The sequence below is a fragment of the Penicillium angulare genome, assembly GCF_028827245.1.
Source record: "Penicillium angulare strain IBT 27051 chromosome Unknown utg000003l_segment0_segment0, whole genome shotgun sequence".
In the NCBI taxonomy this organism is placed as follows: domain Eukaryota; kingdom Fungi; phylum Ascomycota; class Eurotiomycetes; order Eurotiales; family Aspergillaceae; genus Penicillium; species Penicillium angulare.
Window position 1 is genome coordinate 2748922 of NW_026623162.1, and position 16398 is coordinate 2765319.

The window sequence follows — 16398 nt, forward strand, 5'->3', positions numbered from 1 at the left end:
GAAACCAGCTGAAAACATGGCACCATTTACTCACCACGCGTAGTGGAGCTAACGGTACGGGATGAAGAACGAGTGCGAGAGATAGAAGATGAAGACATGGTAGAGGATGGCGTCTTCGTGGAAGAGACAGATGTAGAAGAAACAGAGGAAGATGGTGATGCAGTAGGGGTTTTGGAAGAGTGCGAAGAACTTGTACTCCAAGAACTAGAGGATGTGATAGAGGTGGACGCACTGATAGAAGAACTCATCATAGAAGATGAAGAACGGGTAGAAGCAGAAGTAGGTGACATGGTAGATGGAGGAGAAGTGGTATAGGTAGACGCACTGGTGGAGGAGTGAGTACTAGCGCTCGAAGAAGAAGAAGCTGTCGGAGAAGAAGTATGAGAAGCAGAAGTCGAAGAACTCATAATAGTCGACGATGAAGTCTGGAGAAAACTTGAAGTAGAAAGCATGGAGGTCGACGCAGATGTAGATGCAGATGCAGAGGTAGATAAACTTTCACTAGCAGTGCTGGTTTCCTTACCAGAGCTAGAGGCTGACACAGCCTTAGATGGAGTCACTTTGAACTGTGGTGACTGAGCCAAAATTGCACCATTATTCCTGGATATAAAGTTGACCTGGTAGCCACCACTGTAGGATTATCAAGTTAGTATACCTCAGGGATGTAGCTACATATTGGACTCGGGATCTCGCGTACCCAGTGTCAACATCACCGACATCTTTAGCTTTGATCGTATACTTTCCGAGGCTAGTATCGACTCCCGAAGCAACCAATTCGTTTGCGGTGGGGTAAACATTCTGGTTCACTAGGTAGATATCCATCTTGGAGGGGTCGGTCCTAAATATCATTTCCAATATTGTAAGAACCCCCGGAACCAGTCACACTGTAAAAGGCGAACTTACGACACTGCTTGCCATTTGACAGTAATAGAATCATCCAGAGGGACTTTCTGGTCGATCACCGGACTTAAAATCTCGAGACCTAGTAATAGTAGAGGAATCTGTTAGACTAGATTCAAGACTCAATTGACTCCACTATTTACCTGCAGCCGAGACAGCAAAAGCCAGCAAGGTCGAAGAAATGGTAAGACGCATTGCGACTGAATGTTACAAGCTCCTGCTTTGATTTAGAAAGAGTAGTCACTAGAGGAACTTCACAATGTATATGAAAGACCAGAAAGGTTGGAAGAGAAAGTTGAAGAAGAGACCCAGCGGGCAATATCTTATAAGATGTCGGAAACCGTGATATATGAAAAAAACGGGAATAAGCTATGACCCATTCTACACTCTTCTTTATGACATGAGAAACTTTATTTTTGGACCAAGGAACTCATGGTGTTCCAATGCGTCATGTCTCATGCCTCTTATCTTCGAGGGGTACAAGAAGCAAAAGGCAGGGGCGGCATTGGCTGTACTCAAGGCTACATGAATAACCACTTGTTGACAGAAGGTAAATATTCTTCTCAGGTGTATCCTGTAAAGTATTCATACTAGTCCGAACTGCAATCTCAAATGGGCGAATTCATGCCGCACAGCCTATCTAATTTAAATCGGCCGCGCGCCATAGTTCATGTGCAGTACCTGTCTATTTTGCAAGCAGGATGGCTTGACTCCATGTTGACTATCCTAGCATGCTAGCAATTGGTCAAAGTACTTAGTCCCCTGGGGTCACCGCTGCATTTTGTTCAACACTAAGAGAAGTTCTGGTCACTTGGTACTCTACTTTATAATCGACGCGGTTACTCAACTGTTGATGAGGTATAGACCCAATCCCCTGATCAAGGAAACTCAAAAATTCGTTCCTTCTTTACTGATTCGTTGATTAATATAGATATCTTTACTCCTGGAATACAAGTACTAATTTTTTAACTTGATGATCTATCTTAGGAATATAGAAAATAAAACGCAGACGATATCAACTCTTCCGTTCCACCACAAACGTCCATCAAAGCGTCCAAGGCTCTATTAGATGTGAGAAATCTGCCAAGGCTACGCCCGACGGTCATAGCACATCTGGGAATCGGAAAAGAAGCTGAATACCCTGCGCATGATCTTGGAAAGCGGTCATGGATCTATGTAGGACAAAGGTAAGGGCCGAGCCCAAATACGTTTTCAATCCAACGCCTACTATGCTCACACAACACGGGAGTACCATGATGATCTTATCACTCTTGTTCATCTTAGCAAATCTCGAATGTTATCATTTTGTATGATGCTTCTCTCAAATTATTGGTCGATTTCATTTCAATCGCTCAAATTGAACGTTGTTGCCTCAAACCTAAATTTCCCACAGCAGCCAACAGAGCTCGTACAGCATGTAGGTCGTATCGGAAACATCTTGATTGGATACAAACTAGTGGAAACTGAAATAGTTCTATCATCAGATACGGTCGCACTTCGGATCCCTGCTACATATGATTGTTGCCAGGCGATTGATTGTCTCCGTTCGGGCCTGACGCGTATTTGTGTTCTCCGACGCCTCCATCTTGGCCGGACCGAGCTGCTGACAGCATGCCTAGAGGCTTGTTACTATTCCAAGATTGTTTGAATTATGATCCTTATCAAAAAAAAATATAAATAGAATAATTACCGCAGTGGTTCTGGTTTTCTTTGGTTGATAGCCGACAGTAGATAGAATCTTTACACGTACCCGTAGACATAGATAATCGCTCGAAGCTTGGACTGAAGTTAACTGCTGGGCTTGAGGTCTATAAGTTCATAATGAAATACCAAACGGCATATGTCTAGACACTCCACGGTCAATCCATGGATATGATAAATATCGGGTGCGCGGGTATGGCGGTTTTTATTCACAAAAAGAAAAGATAAAAACAAAGCAAGGCCGAATTTTTAGAGGTTTTCCTAACACCTTAAGCATCATCATCTTTCATCCTTCATTGGATTCAAATTTGAAATCCAAGTCTTTCAGGGTCAACGGGTCTAACGCAAAAAAGATATCAGTTCTTCAAGTCAAGGTTCTCGAGAATAAAGTCAACTTCGTCATCCGCAGTCTCAATAATATTCTCAGGTAAAAACTGAGATTTCCATCCAATTTGACCGCCATGGACAGGAGTAAGTGTACATCTGGGGCATATTAGAAAGAATATTCCAAGAAAATAACACAGCAAGTACTGTACTGACCTTCCACCCAGCATGACAGGTACAAGTGATTCCGGAACTCCCAAGCCCTCAGCCATCTGCGTCAAGGCTGCATCGTCCACTGACTTAACGACATCATCATCCACAACACCGCGCTTCGCCAATGCCACCGCAAAAGCATGATAGATATCGCGCCAATTAATACTACCGGACGAAGCGAGATAAAAACCTTGCTTATTGTAGCCCATCTCAGTGCCAAGAAGCATATTTCGTAAAACTTGCAAATAGAGCGTAGAGTTATCCACGATATGGCAAACCGGCCAGGACTATAATAGTTACAAATTTTGTCAGCACGTCATAGTAATGAAAAGACTAGTAGTACCCATAGATATGAATTATTATCGATGCCGAGGACATACCGCGTCAAGGCCATTGACATCATACACTCGCCTAGCCTTATGGGCAGCCTTGATGATGGCAACAACTTGAATAGAGATTTTGTTGCCGAATCCCTCTCCCTTTCCGTACACAATACAAGGCACAAAAATATAGCCTCGCACTCCATACTCTTCGCAAAGATCGATTATTGAGAGATTGGTTTTGGTAGTCTATAGAATCCTCATTTAGCATCCAGCTTATGTAGACCATTCTATTGGAGCCATACCTGAGCAAAATAAGGATGTGGTGCCACGGAATTCTTGAGGGTGTTATAAAGATCCGGATCTGTATCAAGCAGCAGCTTCTCAGTAGTAAGGCCTGCATGGGAACTAAAGTGCTTTGCGCCCCCAGTGTGCAAGAAGTGAACCTCTTTCCCTGTCTTAGTTTTGACCTCATGTAGAGCGCGGATCATGGTTGGCTGGTGCTGGTCGCTGGCAGAGTCCACGAGGAAGAAAATGATGGAAATTTCATTGCTGATAATTCTTTCGCGCAGCTTTTCATGGTCACCAAGATCACAAAGTAGTGGTTCAGCGCCGTACTGCTTCACAGCTTGGCTTTGGTCTCCTGATCGAACAAGAGCATAGAGCATCCCGTAAGGAGGGAGGTTAGCATCTTCCCAACGGGCAAGAAGAGAGCCCCCGAGGTATCCCGAGGCACCAGTGATAAGAATGTTGTGGGACATGGCAGATTTTAGCGATAAAACTTTGGCTATGGGATGTGATAGAATGGTCAAGGAGGGTTAAGGAAATTGGACCTTTTATATCTGAGAAGGTGAGGATAGGGTTGATCCTAATTGGGAAACCCTTCCAAGGTTCCACATTCCGTAGTATTAAACGATGGAAGGCAAAAAGAAATTAGGCAGATCATCTAGGAGAATGGAGATAGCTTCCATACCTCCCCAAGCTTGTTGATTTTGTCCCGCCAGTTACGCTTTGAACGATGAGAAATGTCCCATTCGAGTTATTGCCGTCCATAGATCGATCCGCTACTTCTCATTGGCTTAGTCTTCTTACCCCTTCTGGATTGGCCCAATGTTTCCTATTGGCCGAACCCAATATACGAACGGAGTCCACATTGATGCAGATACTCATGAATAAGCAGCCTCATCAGTATTACTAACTCAATTTGGTTGTCCATATTTCAACATACTTTCGACATGTGGGCAGATCCCATGAATTAATGCTTATATCACAGCAGACTCCCCATATGTTCTATAATTTTGCGACTCCCCGATCGGTAAGCAAGCGGAAGAGAGTAAATCGAGCTTGCAGTTTCTGTCGTGCACAACGCGTTCGCTGCGATACAAATGCTCCTTGTACTCAGTGCGTGGAGAACAATATCACTTGCAGTCGTCTCCAGACTGCATCTTTGTCGACATGTCACAGGGAAACACGCAATCGAGAGCGCGTGCCAGCACCTTCTACTCATCTGAGTAGCAGAGACCATGAATCAGGCCAAGACCACCCAGAAAGACCAAAATATCCTCAACATTCAGCTAGCTCTACAATCTTGACATACAAGCTAGATTCGACATTAGAATTCGTTACTCGCATCAACACTTTTTGTTCCAGTGCCTTGCAACTCTCTTCACAGGCAGCACAGCACGATGATGATCCCGGCCCTTATAGGTCCCCATTCTGCCCGGGTGAAGTGAATATCTCACCATCTGGACCGTGTGACATTTCCATCGAGCAGTTGAAGACTTTATTGCGCATCTTTCAAACACGCATTCATCCTCTTATCCCGATAATGTCACAAGAAGACATTCAGCTGCCCGTTTCAAGTTCTTCCAGTGAAACAGAGGATACAGTACCCACTCCTCTCCAAGATGCGATAACTGCCTACACAATGCAATACATCTCTCACTCGGGTCTTCACACCCGCCTCCTGGGATTACAGTGGAAACAGTTCGACACAGGAAATGAACGATCGAGGGTAGTTGGCATGCCATATTTCCAAAGATGTCTAGCATACTGTACTCAGTATGCTATTTTCGAAACTCCCTCTCTCATGACACTGAAGTGCTTTTGTATAATGACGCTTTTCCTACTGGATACGGGCCAACATCATACGGCATATGCGGTAATTGGAATGGCTGTTCGATTAGCCCAGTGTCTGAACCTTGATAAAGTTCTTCCCAGCTCCTCGGATGATATAGAAAAACTCCAGATATGGTGGACGCTCGTTCACTTGGATTTCCGCTGTTCAAGATATGAAGGGAAGCCTGTCTCGGAGTTTTTAAGCGCCGGAATCTCAAACTCCTGTCATCCACCGAGCTCTGCGATAGATTCCCACTCATCACAGTACTACATTGAGAGTCTTCGATTAACATGTGCTGCACTCACAGTTATGCGAAACATATCACATAGCTCTAACTTGATATCAAACCCCGGGAACGAATCCACAAAGTCGCAAGCCGAAGCCCTCATGGCCAATTTACAGCCCCTGAACAACTGGAAAGTTGCTCTACAAAAGAACAAGAACTTTCAATGCCTATGTCTGGATGTCCCTGAGAACCCTTTAGATTCAACTTCTGGAAAAGACACCTTGAATCCATCCGTTCACCCTCTCGAGATCCAACAAAACACCCTTTTAGAACTCCAGTACCACGACATTATAATCAGTCTACATCGCAGCTTCATTGAGCTTCCAGCTGCCACGCACATACATCATGATTCTTCTCATATAGAGCATGTGCAAACGGCGCTCAAGCACGCACTAGCAACAATACAGCTCATTCACTCGCGCATGTCGCAACATGATGTCTTCTACGGATGCAGCGAGCTATACCAGTATCAGTGGAATGCTGTCTTGACACTTATCGGATTCATGCTTGCTTATTCTTCGTCTGTGTACTTCTCAACAGCACTGAGGCATGTGAATCTTGCTCTTGAGGTCTTTGAATTTGGGGGTCGACTGTCAGATGCTGCTGCGAGGGCGGCGGGGTTCACTCGCTTCTTACGGGATAGGGTATATAAAATGAGCTGTTCTATCGATGCTGGTAGTATACAAGCTGATGAGAATTCATTCGGCCCAAGATATGAGCCAGGTTCTTTGCGAACTCCGTTTTCCAACTCTTTGATGGGGATAGATGAAGATTTTGGGTTGAATCTTTGGTCTTGGAATGATTTGATTGATTCTGATACATGGCTAATGTCTCAGGCTAGTGATCAGAATGCTGAAGGTGGCTCTTAATCTACTATGACCTCCGAGTCGGGACTCCATGATCTGGGCACGCGTGCTAATAGCTTGAAGATGCTCTTATTCTTCATATGTATTTCGAACAAGATAATATTAATGACGAGAGTATCGCATATATGCTTAGATTGAATTCCGGCCTTGATTTTGGTATCATTGATAGTATACATAAATTATATGACAAGAAAAGGGGAAGAGAAAATACACATGCCAAGTATAGTACAGGTCTATAGCGTCAAAAGTCTAGAAGTCTATGCAAGCCCGCTCAATGGGATATATAATGCAAACACAATGGCGCCAGGCACACGAAGAAAGGAAGAAGGGAGAAAGCCCATGGCAAGTTGAGAAAAAAAACCAAGGATGGTTAGGAGCTGTCACTGCTCTCAGCGCTTGACTGAAGCTGTTCGACTGGTTTCCAGGTGTCCATTTGACGGGGTTTCACCGGAATTTGGATGGCATTCTGCAACACCCAGTTCAAGGGTCGCGGTGCACCTTTCCATTGCTCATCCATTATAGCCGCAGCTTCCAGCATGATGAAAACAGAGTTGACAGGCTCATATTTTGGGGCTTGAAAGATGTCTGTGTTGACAATTTCTTTGGCTACGCGAAGCTGGAGATCGCGTTGTTCGCCAGCACTCTTGAATCCGGACGTGAGGAAGAGCAAAGGGTTATCTTGAAATTCGGAAGGAAGTTCTGCCAACGTGGACTTTGAAATGATACTGCTCCCAGTATTCTGATCAAGACCAACGATGACTTTTCCAGCGTTGATGTCCCAAAGCTCGCGGATCTGATCAGTCTTTTTATAGGACACGTTGCGGCTCAGGGTAGAGAGAACAGTTTGCTTCATCTTGTATGTGACAGATTTTTGCAAGCAGGCGTGACGCCAAAGTACTCGGCAAATGTTGTACTTGCGACTCTTGAAGGCGATCAAGAACAAACGCTCCCACACCTGGGGCACAAAACGGAACGAAGAAAATTTGCCAAATTCAAATGTGTAGTGAAGTGCACGGCTAATGCTTGAACGACACATGGGCATAATCTGAGCAAGACATATACCGTCAACTGCAAACGACTCTTTGGCGCATATCGCCAGCAACTCATTGACTGCGTCGAAGTTCTTCAAACGAGAAGCTACACTGAACATCTGGCCAAGTAGCGTTGCATTGAACCAATCAGCCCCATGGGTTTGTTTCATGAGAGCAAAGTAAGATTCAACGTTTTGTCCATTTTGAAGGTGCACATAGAGCGAATCTTGAATCGTTATTTGAAGAGCAGATCGAATCACCGCTACATCTGTCAAAAGACCCTTGTGCGCCATACGCGTAATTAAAGAAACCTTAGTGCTTGGAGTGACAAAAGTCTCCAGCAGAGCGAGCCAGGTGTCAGAGTTCGGGGAAATCTTAGCTCCGGCCATCAATTTGAGGCACCAACGAAAGGATTTGATATCCTGGCGGCGCCCGGCACTTCGTAGTAGAATATTATAGGTGTCTGCGGTAGCAACATATTGTCCTTGTCGAAATACAAGCCGGGCAGCCTTGAGTTGATCACGGCCGCACAGGAATTCCAGGGCTTGGTTCAAAGCAGCTGTAGAGAATACCTTGCGATATGTATCATCCTGGAAAAGCGCTTCAATATGCTGCGCGATTTCAATCCCATAGCGTACCGAGCGTCCGTTTGGGATCCCTTTGGTACTCTTAACAGACAATCCGTGTGCATTTGTCAAGTCCTCAACGAATTCAGCAAATTCCTTGACGGTGCTCAACGAAGGACGAGAGGCAAGAACAGATTCGAGAGTAAATGGTTTTTTCTTGCTCGAGAGGAAATTCCAAACTCCGCGTATTGTGGGGGCATTCTCTCTCGTGGCATAAATGGAAACGGGGGGCTTGCCTATCTCAACGAGAGGATCGCCGCTAGCTTGAAGGGATTGGATGCGTTGGAAATCCCCTTTGATCAGCTCCGTAGTACGTTCGGATCCCGTCAAAATGACCTTGCGATTCATTCCGTCGCCTTCTCGGGGATGCAATATTTGCACTTTACATCCATTGCGTAGATGCATATACCATATATTCTCCTTCATACTTTTATCGATCATACCAGATAACGCCGCCACCGTTTCTTCTGGAATAAGCAGCTCCCTGTGCCTATTGCTTCTTCTGGTCTGGGTTTGAGTTATTTCCTCAACTTCCTCTATCAGGTACATCATATCTTCCCAACTCTCATGCATTGCAGCAGAAAACGCCTGAGGTTGAGTCTGTTTCAAATAAGCTTCATAGCGAAGCTTCCTCCGATCTCGGACGGAAAGTATTTCTTGAATTTCCTCCGTTGGATCAAGCTTTGACTGATGTTGAGATTCTGTGGAAGCAGCAGCACGTCGTTGACCCTCCTTTCGGCGTTCCCGCGGGTTTGTACGGGTGGTATTTTGACCAGTTCGGTTATGTGGCACGTGTGCTAGGTCGTCGTCGACCTCGACTTGCAGATGCGGGTAATGTACAGAGCCATTGCTTGATACAGATTTCCTGAGCTCATAAGCATTATCTGTGGGCTCCGTATTGTCGTCTTGCACTGGCGACGAGAGGCTTTCTGGTGGGTCGTTGAGATCCCGGCTCGCGAGGTTGGAGTGCCATTGGGTCGATTGTTGAGGGAACGGTCGGGGAGATGTATATACAGAGGGGTTGTTTGGTGTACGGAAGGAGCGAGGGGTTCGATTGCTTTTCTTCGGGGCTGCTCGAAGAGCTAAGGACGCGATCGGTCGCCGTTGCTGTACGGCGGAGGCCGCCCATCGGGGGTAGAGGAATAGCAGAGGATCCTCCGGGCCAGCCGCGACGGTGTCCAAGGCGATGGAAAGACGCCTTCCGAGACACGGGCGGCCACTTGTCAACATGTGGACTGGTGTCCGTAGCATCCAAGGTACGGAGCAGTGGTTGTATACGCAAAGGTGTTGAGAATCCCGATCTTTGAGTTCCGAAAAATGCACGCGGGAAGGGAAGGCGGTGTCGGCGATCCCGAGTACACTGACGGAGCGATTCATAACTACGAAGTAGAAGTACCTAACTACAGTATACATTTCTTATTTATAGTATATCCTACAACAAGTCTCAAGTAATGAACTCAAAACCAATCATATTCATGGCTAGGTATTATCCCAAAGAAAACAAGAACCGAATTATTCGTCCAATTACTGTACAATAGAGCAATCAATAGATATGCCCGTCCCGGCCCACCTCCGCGGCGTTGGGAATTCCTTTGATCTCCTTTCCCCTCGTCACAGGCTCACTAGATGCTTGCGACCGTTTAGACAGCAAGGTGTCATGTCTAGTAACTGGAGTCAAATCAAGTAGCTCAGTTGCTGAGTCTCCGTGGGCATCAGTAAAAAGATCTGGGCCAGTAATATGTTGTCTGGCACTCTCCGCTGCCCGTAGCAGATTATCTTTCTTGCGTTTCAGTTTGTCTGCATCTTTATTTCCGGGATCATCAGCTGGCTTGGAAAGTATGTGTATCGTGTTGACAAGATAAGTCACGAATTGCCAGCGGGATGTCTGGAACAGAAACATAGACATGATCTCCGGTACCTGTTCAAAAGAAAAGAAATCAGATTAGTCCATTGCCCTGAACATCTACCGCGATGTGAAAGACACTCACCTTATCATTGAGGTAATAAATTTCCTCTCCGCCCTCCTCCACAAACTTTTTTAAAGCGTCGATTCTCTCTCGATCAATCGAGGCAAGCTTCAAAGCATACATAAGGGAAGGAATATCTCCAATCTCCTCAAGATGTACCTCTTCATCAACTTTGGTGCTAACCCGACTCAAAAACCCAGACTCAACCCGCGAAAGTCCCGTAACACTCTGGTCTCGACTTCTCGTCTTAGAATGAATAGTAAAGTAATCTTCCGTCAACATGTGCGCGTTCTCAAAATCTGAGTGGCCACGATGTCTCCTCTCGGGAATCTTAGTCCGTAATCGAACCCATCGTCTCCTTCGAACAAAAGAGTGAAACCACGGGTGAGTACCGTGCCATTGCGAGGATCCAAACGAGAAAGAGTACTGCCATCCTTGCTCGTCAACATCACCGGACATATCAACGTACCAGGTACGCCATGTCCATTCCCAGCTTGGGTCGGGTACTTGGGCATTGGTGATGTTTACAGGGCTCGGGCGCTTATCATCCTTCATCCATGCGGAAGGGTCGAGGTTGAGTAGCGAGCTATGCGAGTACAGGGGTACACCAAAGAAGAACGAGCCCCGTTGATTCTCATATAAAATATCAAGTTCTGTGACGGCTTTTGTGTTTGTCTCAGAATCGGATTGTTGCCCCTGTCCCCCTGTGCCAGAGCCAGATTGAATGGCCTCATTTGTATGACTGGGAGCTCGGGAGGGACAAAAGTCTGCCGTGTCGACACGAGCTGTTTCTGTCGCGAAGTCTGACGTTATATTTTCGTTTCGGGGCCCCGTCGAGCTCTCCGCTGAGATTGATCCCCGTATTCGTGATGACTCCCTACTCGGTGATGTTTCGGGGTCTGTTGCAACGCCTAGCTTATCCGGTTGCCATTTGGCGTATTTGCGCTTGGTGAGCTGTCTGGAGACAGATGCATGACTGAGGTGTTTTGAAAGGCTGCTTTGCTGTGCATGTTTGGAGGGTCGTCGCGAGGATTCCCCGCCTGTCGGTTGTTCTGAGGGGACAGTATTGTCCACCAGTGCAATGCTTGGTGGGCGCTCCATGGTTTGTTCGTTTAGATATGACCCCGTTTATATTCAATGGGTGTGCTTCGGTTGAAGTTCGAACCCTTGCTTCGATCACGAGGGCTGTCGCATTATCCTGTGAACGACGATATTATCTGCACCTCAGTTGCCTGGTTTCAGTCCAGATCCAGCTGGACAGACGAACGAATTATGACGGGAGTAAGACAGGGGATATGAATTATAGTGTAAAAAGGAAATACAAGGCTAAAGGAATCAAATCGTAACCTCAAGGGTTCGAGGGTAAGTAAAGAAGGAAGTGAGTTCAGCAAGCCGCCGATGACATCGTTTGCGGGGCCTACAGCAGATGTAGCTGCAGCACCGCAACCTGCTGAGTCACATGTCCCTAACTAAGAATATCATATACTGAGAAGAAAAAGGTAGACACAGTATAAACAAGTAAAGACTTATTGGAATGAATATAAACATTCAAATAGTAGGTTATTTCGAATACCAGTCCACATAGGCAAATCCCTGTACTTTTGTCCATAGTTTACAAAGGTACTTTTGACCGCATTATCATCGGTCCCGCCAAGACCCAGTACAACGCCCAAAACACCCGCGAACAAAACAATCTCCGCACCGCAACACAACCCACCAAGATGGCCGCCCAACACTACCGCAAAATAGAGCTGCAATCCCCAGCAGACTTCACCTTCCTATACGCAAACACAGTCGGTCTCTCGCGCCAAAAACTCGACCTGAACCTTCCCCCGTCCGCAACAAACGATGACGCCCCAGATCCAATGCGCGAACGCGTCCGGGAATTGGTTGATGAGGTGAGATAGATACTCTACATTCCTGCACAAGCTATATCTATCTCTCTGGATGTGGTGCGATGTGATGCGATGCGATATAAGGCTGTTTTGGATGTTATATTATGAAGCAAAACTAACAACTTCGCAATAGTACATAAACGACACATTCATGACAGCGGCATCCTCTATAAGCATTAACGGCATTGAGGCCTCGCATCCACAATTCCCCTTCCCAGCTGCATTTACAGCAACAGAAACAGTCGAATACGAACAATTTGACTCGGACCTTGCATCGCGTGTCTCGGCTCTATATGCTCAACTTGAGTCTCTTACTACGAGCGTTGCACAATTGCGACGGGATGCGCCGCGACAAGCGGCAAGGGCATATGCGAAGGAGTTGAATCGGGTTATTGAGGATGAAGGGTTTGAGGAAGAGGAGGAAGAGGAAGAGGCTGATACTATGGAGGAAGACAAAGCAGAGGAAATGGATGTGGATAAGGATGGAGCCAATGGATCTACGAAACACAACAAGGATGGCGAGCGGATACCGCTTAATGACTCCTTACGAAAACGTAAACGGCCTGATCCTAAGTGGGAATTGGAGATTCCATTGGGGACTGAGGAGGAGGCGGAGAGGTGGCGAAGTGGGGATATGGCTGATGTTTATGGGAGCGCGCTGAGGACTTTGCAACGCTTGCAGGGGGAAGAGAGTGTTGAGGAGGGAACCGAGGGTAATGCCTTGGCTACTACGGTTGGGAAGGCTGAGAGGGCTGGACGGGCGGCGGATGTTGTTGAGCATATGTAGGCTCTTGTCTGCTCTGGGGTCTGCTCATCTTCCAGTATTTTGCTTGGTTTCTTCTTCTTTCTTTGGGATTTTTGATTATATGCCAAGGTCGGGTCACGGTGTTTCGGTGTTTCGGTGTCAAGTTGATGGAATCATGATACCATGTTTTGTTCTTATGGCTTGTAGGGCAAACTCTGTATGTCTACTTTACTATCAATATTGTCTATGATTACGAAGATAGGTATTTACTTTGGACTCAAGTGAGTTCGTGTGTAATGATCAGCAAGGAAAATCCTTGGATTCACTCGTTTCCGCTATGTGCTCTCCCATGTATACACTCCATTGTCCAAAACATAAAGAAAAAAAAGCCAGTTTTCCACTGCACTCCCCAACTCAACTTGCTTTTAAATCCACTGCAACCTGCCCTTCTATATCAGCGCGGACATCCGCGTCTTCAACGGGCCATAAAAGACATTTGTGAATAAGAACTCTCCATGATATTTAGATCGAAAACAACAACGAAAGGGGTAAAGGGGGTAAGAGATCCACGCTATATGTGGGTGGGTAATCGGTGATGATGTATTGAAGGCTTCCAGGAGAGGTAGAACCTGGGGGTTTGCCAACAGAAGGATGTTAGATGGAGCAACTTCCTCCACACGGACCAGTGGGTGGGTATTTATTCAAGACGGATGGATGTTGTCGAGAAAGAATCTCCGCTGGACCATGAATCGGATCGAATTCCTCTCTCTCTTCTTTTTTTTCTTCTCTTTTTGGATTTTCTTGTGAGTGAGTCGATTGTGAATCTAGTCGAACGAACAGGAACCGACTCCTCAAATTGTGAATAAACGAGCGAAAGGGGGAATTATTCTATATTTGCTTAAGCACTGGTCTCAACGCCCTCCTGGCCCTCGGCGTCCTTCTTCTCGTATCCGGGGTCCTCGTTCTCAACAACAGCAGGGGCAGCAGCCTCCTCCTTCTTGTTAGCCCAGGCAGGGGTGCGAGCCCACTCAGCTTCTTGCCAGGGACCCATATCGGACAGCTCACAGCCACCCTCGCAGCTGCAGGAGCCACCGAACTCAACAGGCAGGTTCTCCTTGGGGACCTGAGCGAGCAATTCCTTCTGGTAGCCGCTGCCCAGAACGTGGATCTTGTTGACAGTGACGGGGTCAAGGAAACCCTTGACAACGCTGAAAACACTGCTGAAACCCCAAGGGGCGTTGATCAGATAGAGCTTGCCAAGACGCTCGGGGTAGTAGTTCTGGGAGATCTCGGAAGCTTGGCGCACGTATCCATAGACAGAGGGAATGCTAGTGATACCAACACCCTTCAGGTCCATGATGGAGCAGCAAGTCTCAAGCAGCTTGCCGGCCTTGCGGGAGCAAGCGGGCAGACGGGGGTCGGACAGCTTCTCGTACTCGGTGACAAGGTTCTGGAGCATGCGGTCGCCGGTGGTGATCTTGTACATGGCGTTGAGGTCGATCTTGCCCATCTTCTCGATGTAGACGGGGCGGCCATCCTATTATGGCAGAGGATCATTAATTAAGTTCATTTCAGAACGATCGCACATGTATCCGGTAGCTTACCTTGTCGGTCTTATGGTAGTATTGGGGGTAGAACTTGGACACCTCCGCCTTCTCCTTATAATCGAAAGTGGCGGGGAGAGTATCAGTTCCGAATTCCTTGCGCCACTTCTCACAGCCGACGAACCTATAGTACAAAGAAAGACATTGGTCAGATAAAGCGCGGTGAAAAAAAAAATCGACGATGAAAAATCACATGTGAGATGCACAGCGTGCTCTCCATGCAGGGCATGAATTAATCATTGGGGAAACAGGAAACCTACATCGCCTTAGAAGCCACGAGATCAAACTTGCGAGCACGCAGGAAACGAAGCAGGGTCAGAGTATCCAATCGCTCAGTGTACCCGTCCTTCTCGAGATCCTCGCGCAGCTTCTGGACCTTCTCATCTTGTTCCGGTGTTGTGTGGCCAGGGTGGCCAGGCTGATCCTCGGGGGCGGTAGTAGGGAAGTCGTACGAATCGTACTTAGGGTCGACAGGCAACTTCTGTTCAGTAGCGGCTGCCATGGTGAAATGTGTAATTGGAGGGGTAAAGGTGGGAGTGGGAGGAAGAAAGTTGCAGGAGGAAAAGGCGGAGGGGGTCGTAAGTGGCCACAAGGATAAAAGGCCCGGGGAGATCGGCCACTTGGTTCGTAAACAAGTGATCGAGATCAATAGTTACGAAAATAAATGTTCACCCGTTAGTTGCCACTGGCAATTCAAATAAAATGGTAACATATTGGAGCAAATAAAGTTCCGCTTGCTGTGTTCAAGGGGCTACAGAATAAGGGGTAAGATGATGATCCTACTCGTTCTTCAAGCCCAACTCATACTCCAGAGGTTTTTTTTTATGGCTACCTATGTATTTGTATATATTTGTCTACGTTTGCAGCCAAGAACTTCGAGATAATATAACGCAACAAATCAATTGTCAATATTAATTCATTTATCATGTCACTTTATGTACTTAGAGGCGGTTGTCGTGTTGCCTGAAAACGGCTCTTAACTCTGCCGCTTTAAGGTGTACGTACCCTTTTGACACCGCCGGTTGAGCTTCAAGCCGTGATGGCTGTTGGCTACAGAAAAGTCTCCACAAGAGCCTAATAATGCCCCGTGTGAGGGGCTCGAGGCGGTGTCGCTATGCAGGTAGCCTTAATTACAAATTTTACGTAGCAGTCCAGAGTTTTGGCGAATAGGTAACTAGTTCATTCTTTCTAGCGTTTTCAAATAAAGATAATCTACCATCCATTGATTCGTGGCTTCTGGCTTGCTGTACAGACAGGTTTCACGTAGTCAAAATCATACGGGTATTCAAATGCAAACAGCCCCACGTCGCAAAAACAAAATAAAACAAAAAGACATAATATTATACACAGCGCAGTGAAGCCAGGGCCCAGAGCGGTGATGGTACGACATAACAACAAGTACCATAAATCGAGATTACACGGCCATGATAAAGAGATGCCCCAGGCCAAACAAGGAAGGGGAAGGGAAGATAAATAAGACGCGCTGGGTATAACTTGCAAGACGAAAACAAAATAAGAAACACAGCAACAAGGGGGATAGTTCAAAGGCCTTTCCAGAGATCGTCTGCAGATCCCGAGCCAGCGGGACGAAGTGCTGATCATCCTCGATCGGATATGTTTGTATATCCACAACATTCACAAGAGGTACATTGCTCCACCGAAAGAGGGGGAAGAGCATCCAAATCATGATAGAAATAGTATGGGAAAGCGTTTCATTCCGTGCATCGGCGGTCGAGGATGGACGGGCTCATGTATAAGTCGGATTGTAGTTTCGGGTCCATCAGGTTCGTCATAATAGATT

General features: G+C 46.5%; 7 protein-coding genes across 7 annotated transcripts; 2 read left to right on the plus strand and 5 right to left on the minus strand.

Moving 5' to 3' along the window:
* Positions 1-48: 48 nt before the first annotated feature.
* Positions 49-1095, minus strand: N7478_003174 (GPI anchored serine-threonine rich family protein; the record flags this gene model as incomplete). The annotated part of the gene is made up of 5 exons (XM_056919388.1): positions 49-204; positions 561-630; positions 698-838; positions 904-982; positions 1044-1095. 5 exons carry the CDS (start codon positions 1093-1095, stop codon positions 49-51), a joined length of 498 nt encoding a protein of 165 aa, XP_056782546.1.
* A 1862-nt stretch (positions 1096-2957) lies between these two features.
* N7478_003175 (uncharacterized protein) lies at positions 2958-4219 on the minus strand (the record flags this gene model as incomplete). The annotated part of the gene is made up of 4 exons (XM_056919389.1): positions 2958-3084; positions 3142-3425; positions 3519-3707; positions 3764-4219. 4 exons carry the CDS (start codon positions 4217-4219, stop codon positions 2958-2960), a joined length of 1056 nt encoding a protein of 351 aa, XP_056782547.1.
* Positions 4220-4743: 524 nt separating this feature from the next.
* N7478_003176 (uncharacterized protein) lies at positions 4744-6732 on the plus strand (the record flags this gene model as incomplete). Its single annotated transcript, XM_056919390.1, has 1 exon — positions 4744-6732. The coding sequence occupies one exon, from the start codon at positions 4744-4746 to the stop codon at positions 6730-6732; it is 1989 nt and encodes a 662-aa protein (XP_056782548.1).
* A 367-nt stretch (positions 6733-7099) lies between these two features.
* N7478_003177 (uncharacterized protein) lies at positions 7100-9616 on the minus strand (the record flags this gene model as incomplete). Its single annotated transcript, XM_056919391.1, has 1 exon — positions 7100-9616. The coding sequence occupies one exon, from the start codon at positions 9614-9616 to the stop codon at positions 7100-7102; it is 2517 nt and encodes an 838-aa protein (XP_056782549.1).
* Positions 9617-9929: 313 nt separating this feature from the next.
* Positions 9930-11454, minus strand: N7478_003178 (uncharacterized protein; the record flags this gene model as incomplete). The annotated part of the gene is made up of 2 exons (XM_056919392.1): positions 9930-10304; positions 10375-11454. The coding sequence occupies 2 exons, from the start codon at positions 11452-11454 to the stop codon at positions 9930-9932; spliced, it is 1455 nt and encodes a 484-aa protein (XP_056782550.1).
* Positions 11455-12074: 620 nt separating this feature from the next.
* N7478_003179 (uncharacterized protein) lies at positions 12075-13035 on the plus strand (the record flags this gene model as incomplete). The annotated part of the gene is made up of 2 exons (XM_056919393.1): positions 12075-12251; positions 12382-13035. 2 exons carry the CDS (start codon positions 12075-12077, stop codon positions 13033-13035), a joined length of 831 nt encoding a protein of 276 aa, XP_056782551.1.
* An 856-nt stretch (positions 13036-13891) lies between these two features.
* N7478_003180 (SEC14 family lipid-binding protein) lies at positions 13892-15099 on the minus strand (the record flags this gene model as incomplete). The annotated part of the gene is made up of 3 exons (XM_056919394.1): positions 13892-14530; positions 14598-14721; positions 14858-15099. The coding sequence occupies 3 exons, from the start codon at positions 15097-15099 to the stop codon at positions 13892-13894; spliced, it is 1005 nt and encodes a 334-aa protein (XP_056782552.1).
* Between the last annotated feature and the right edge of the window lie 1299 nt (positions 15100-16398).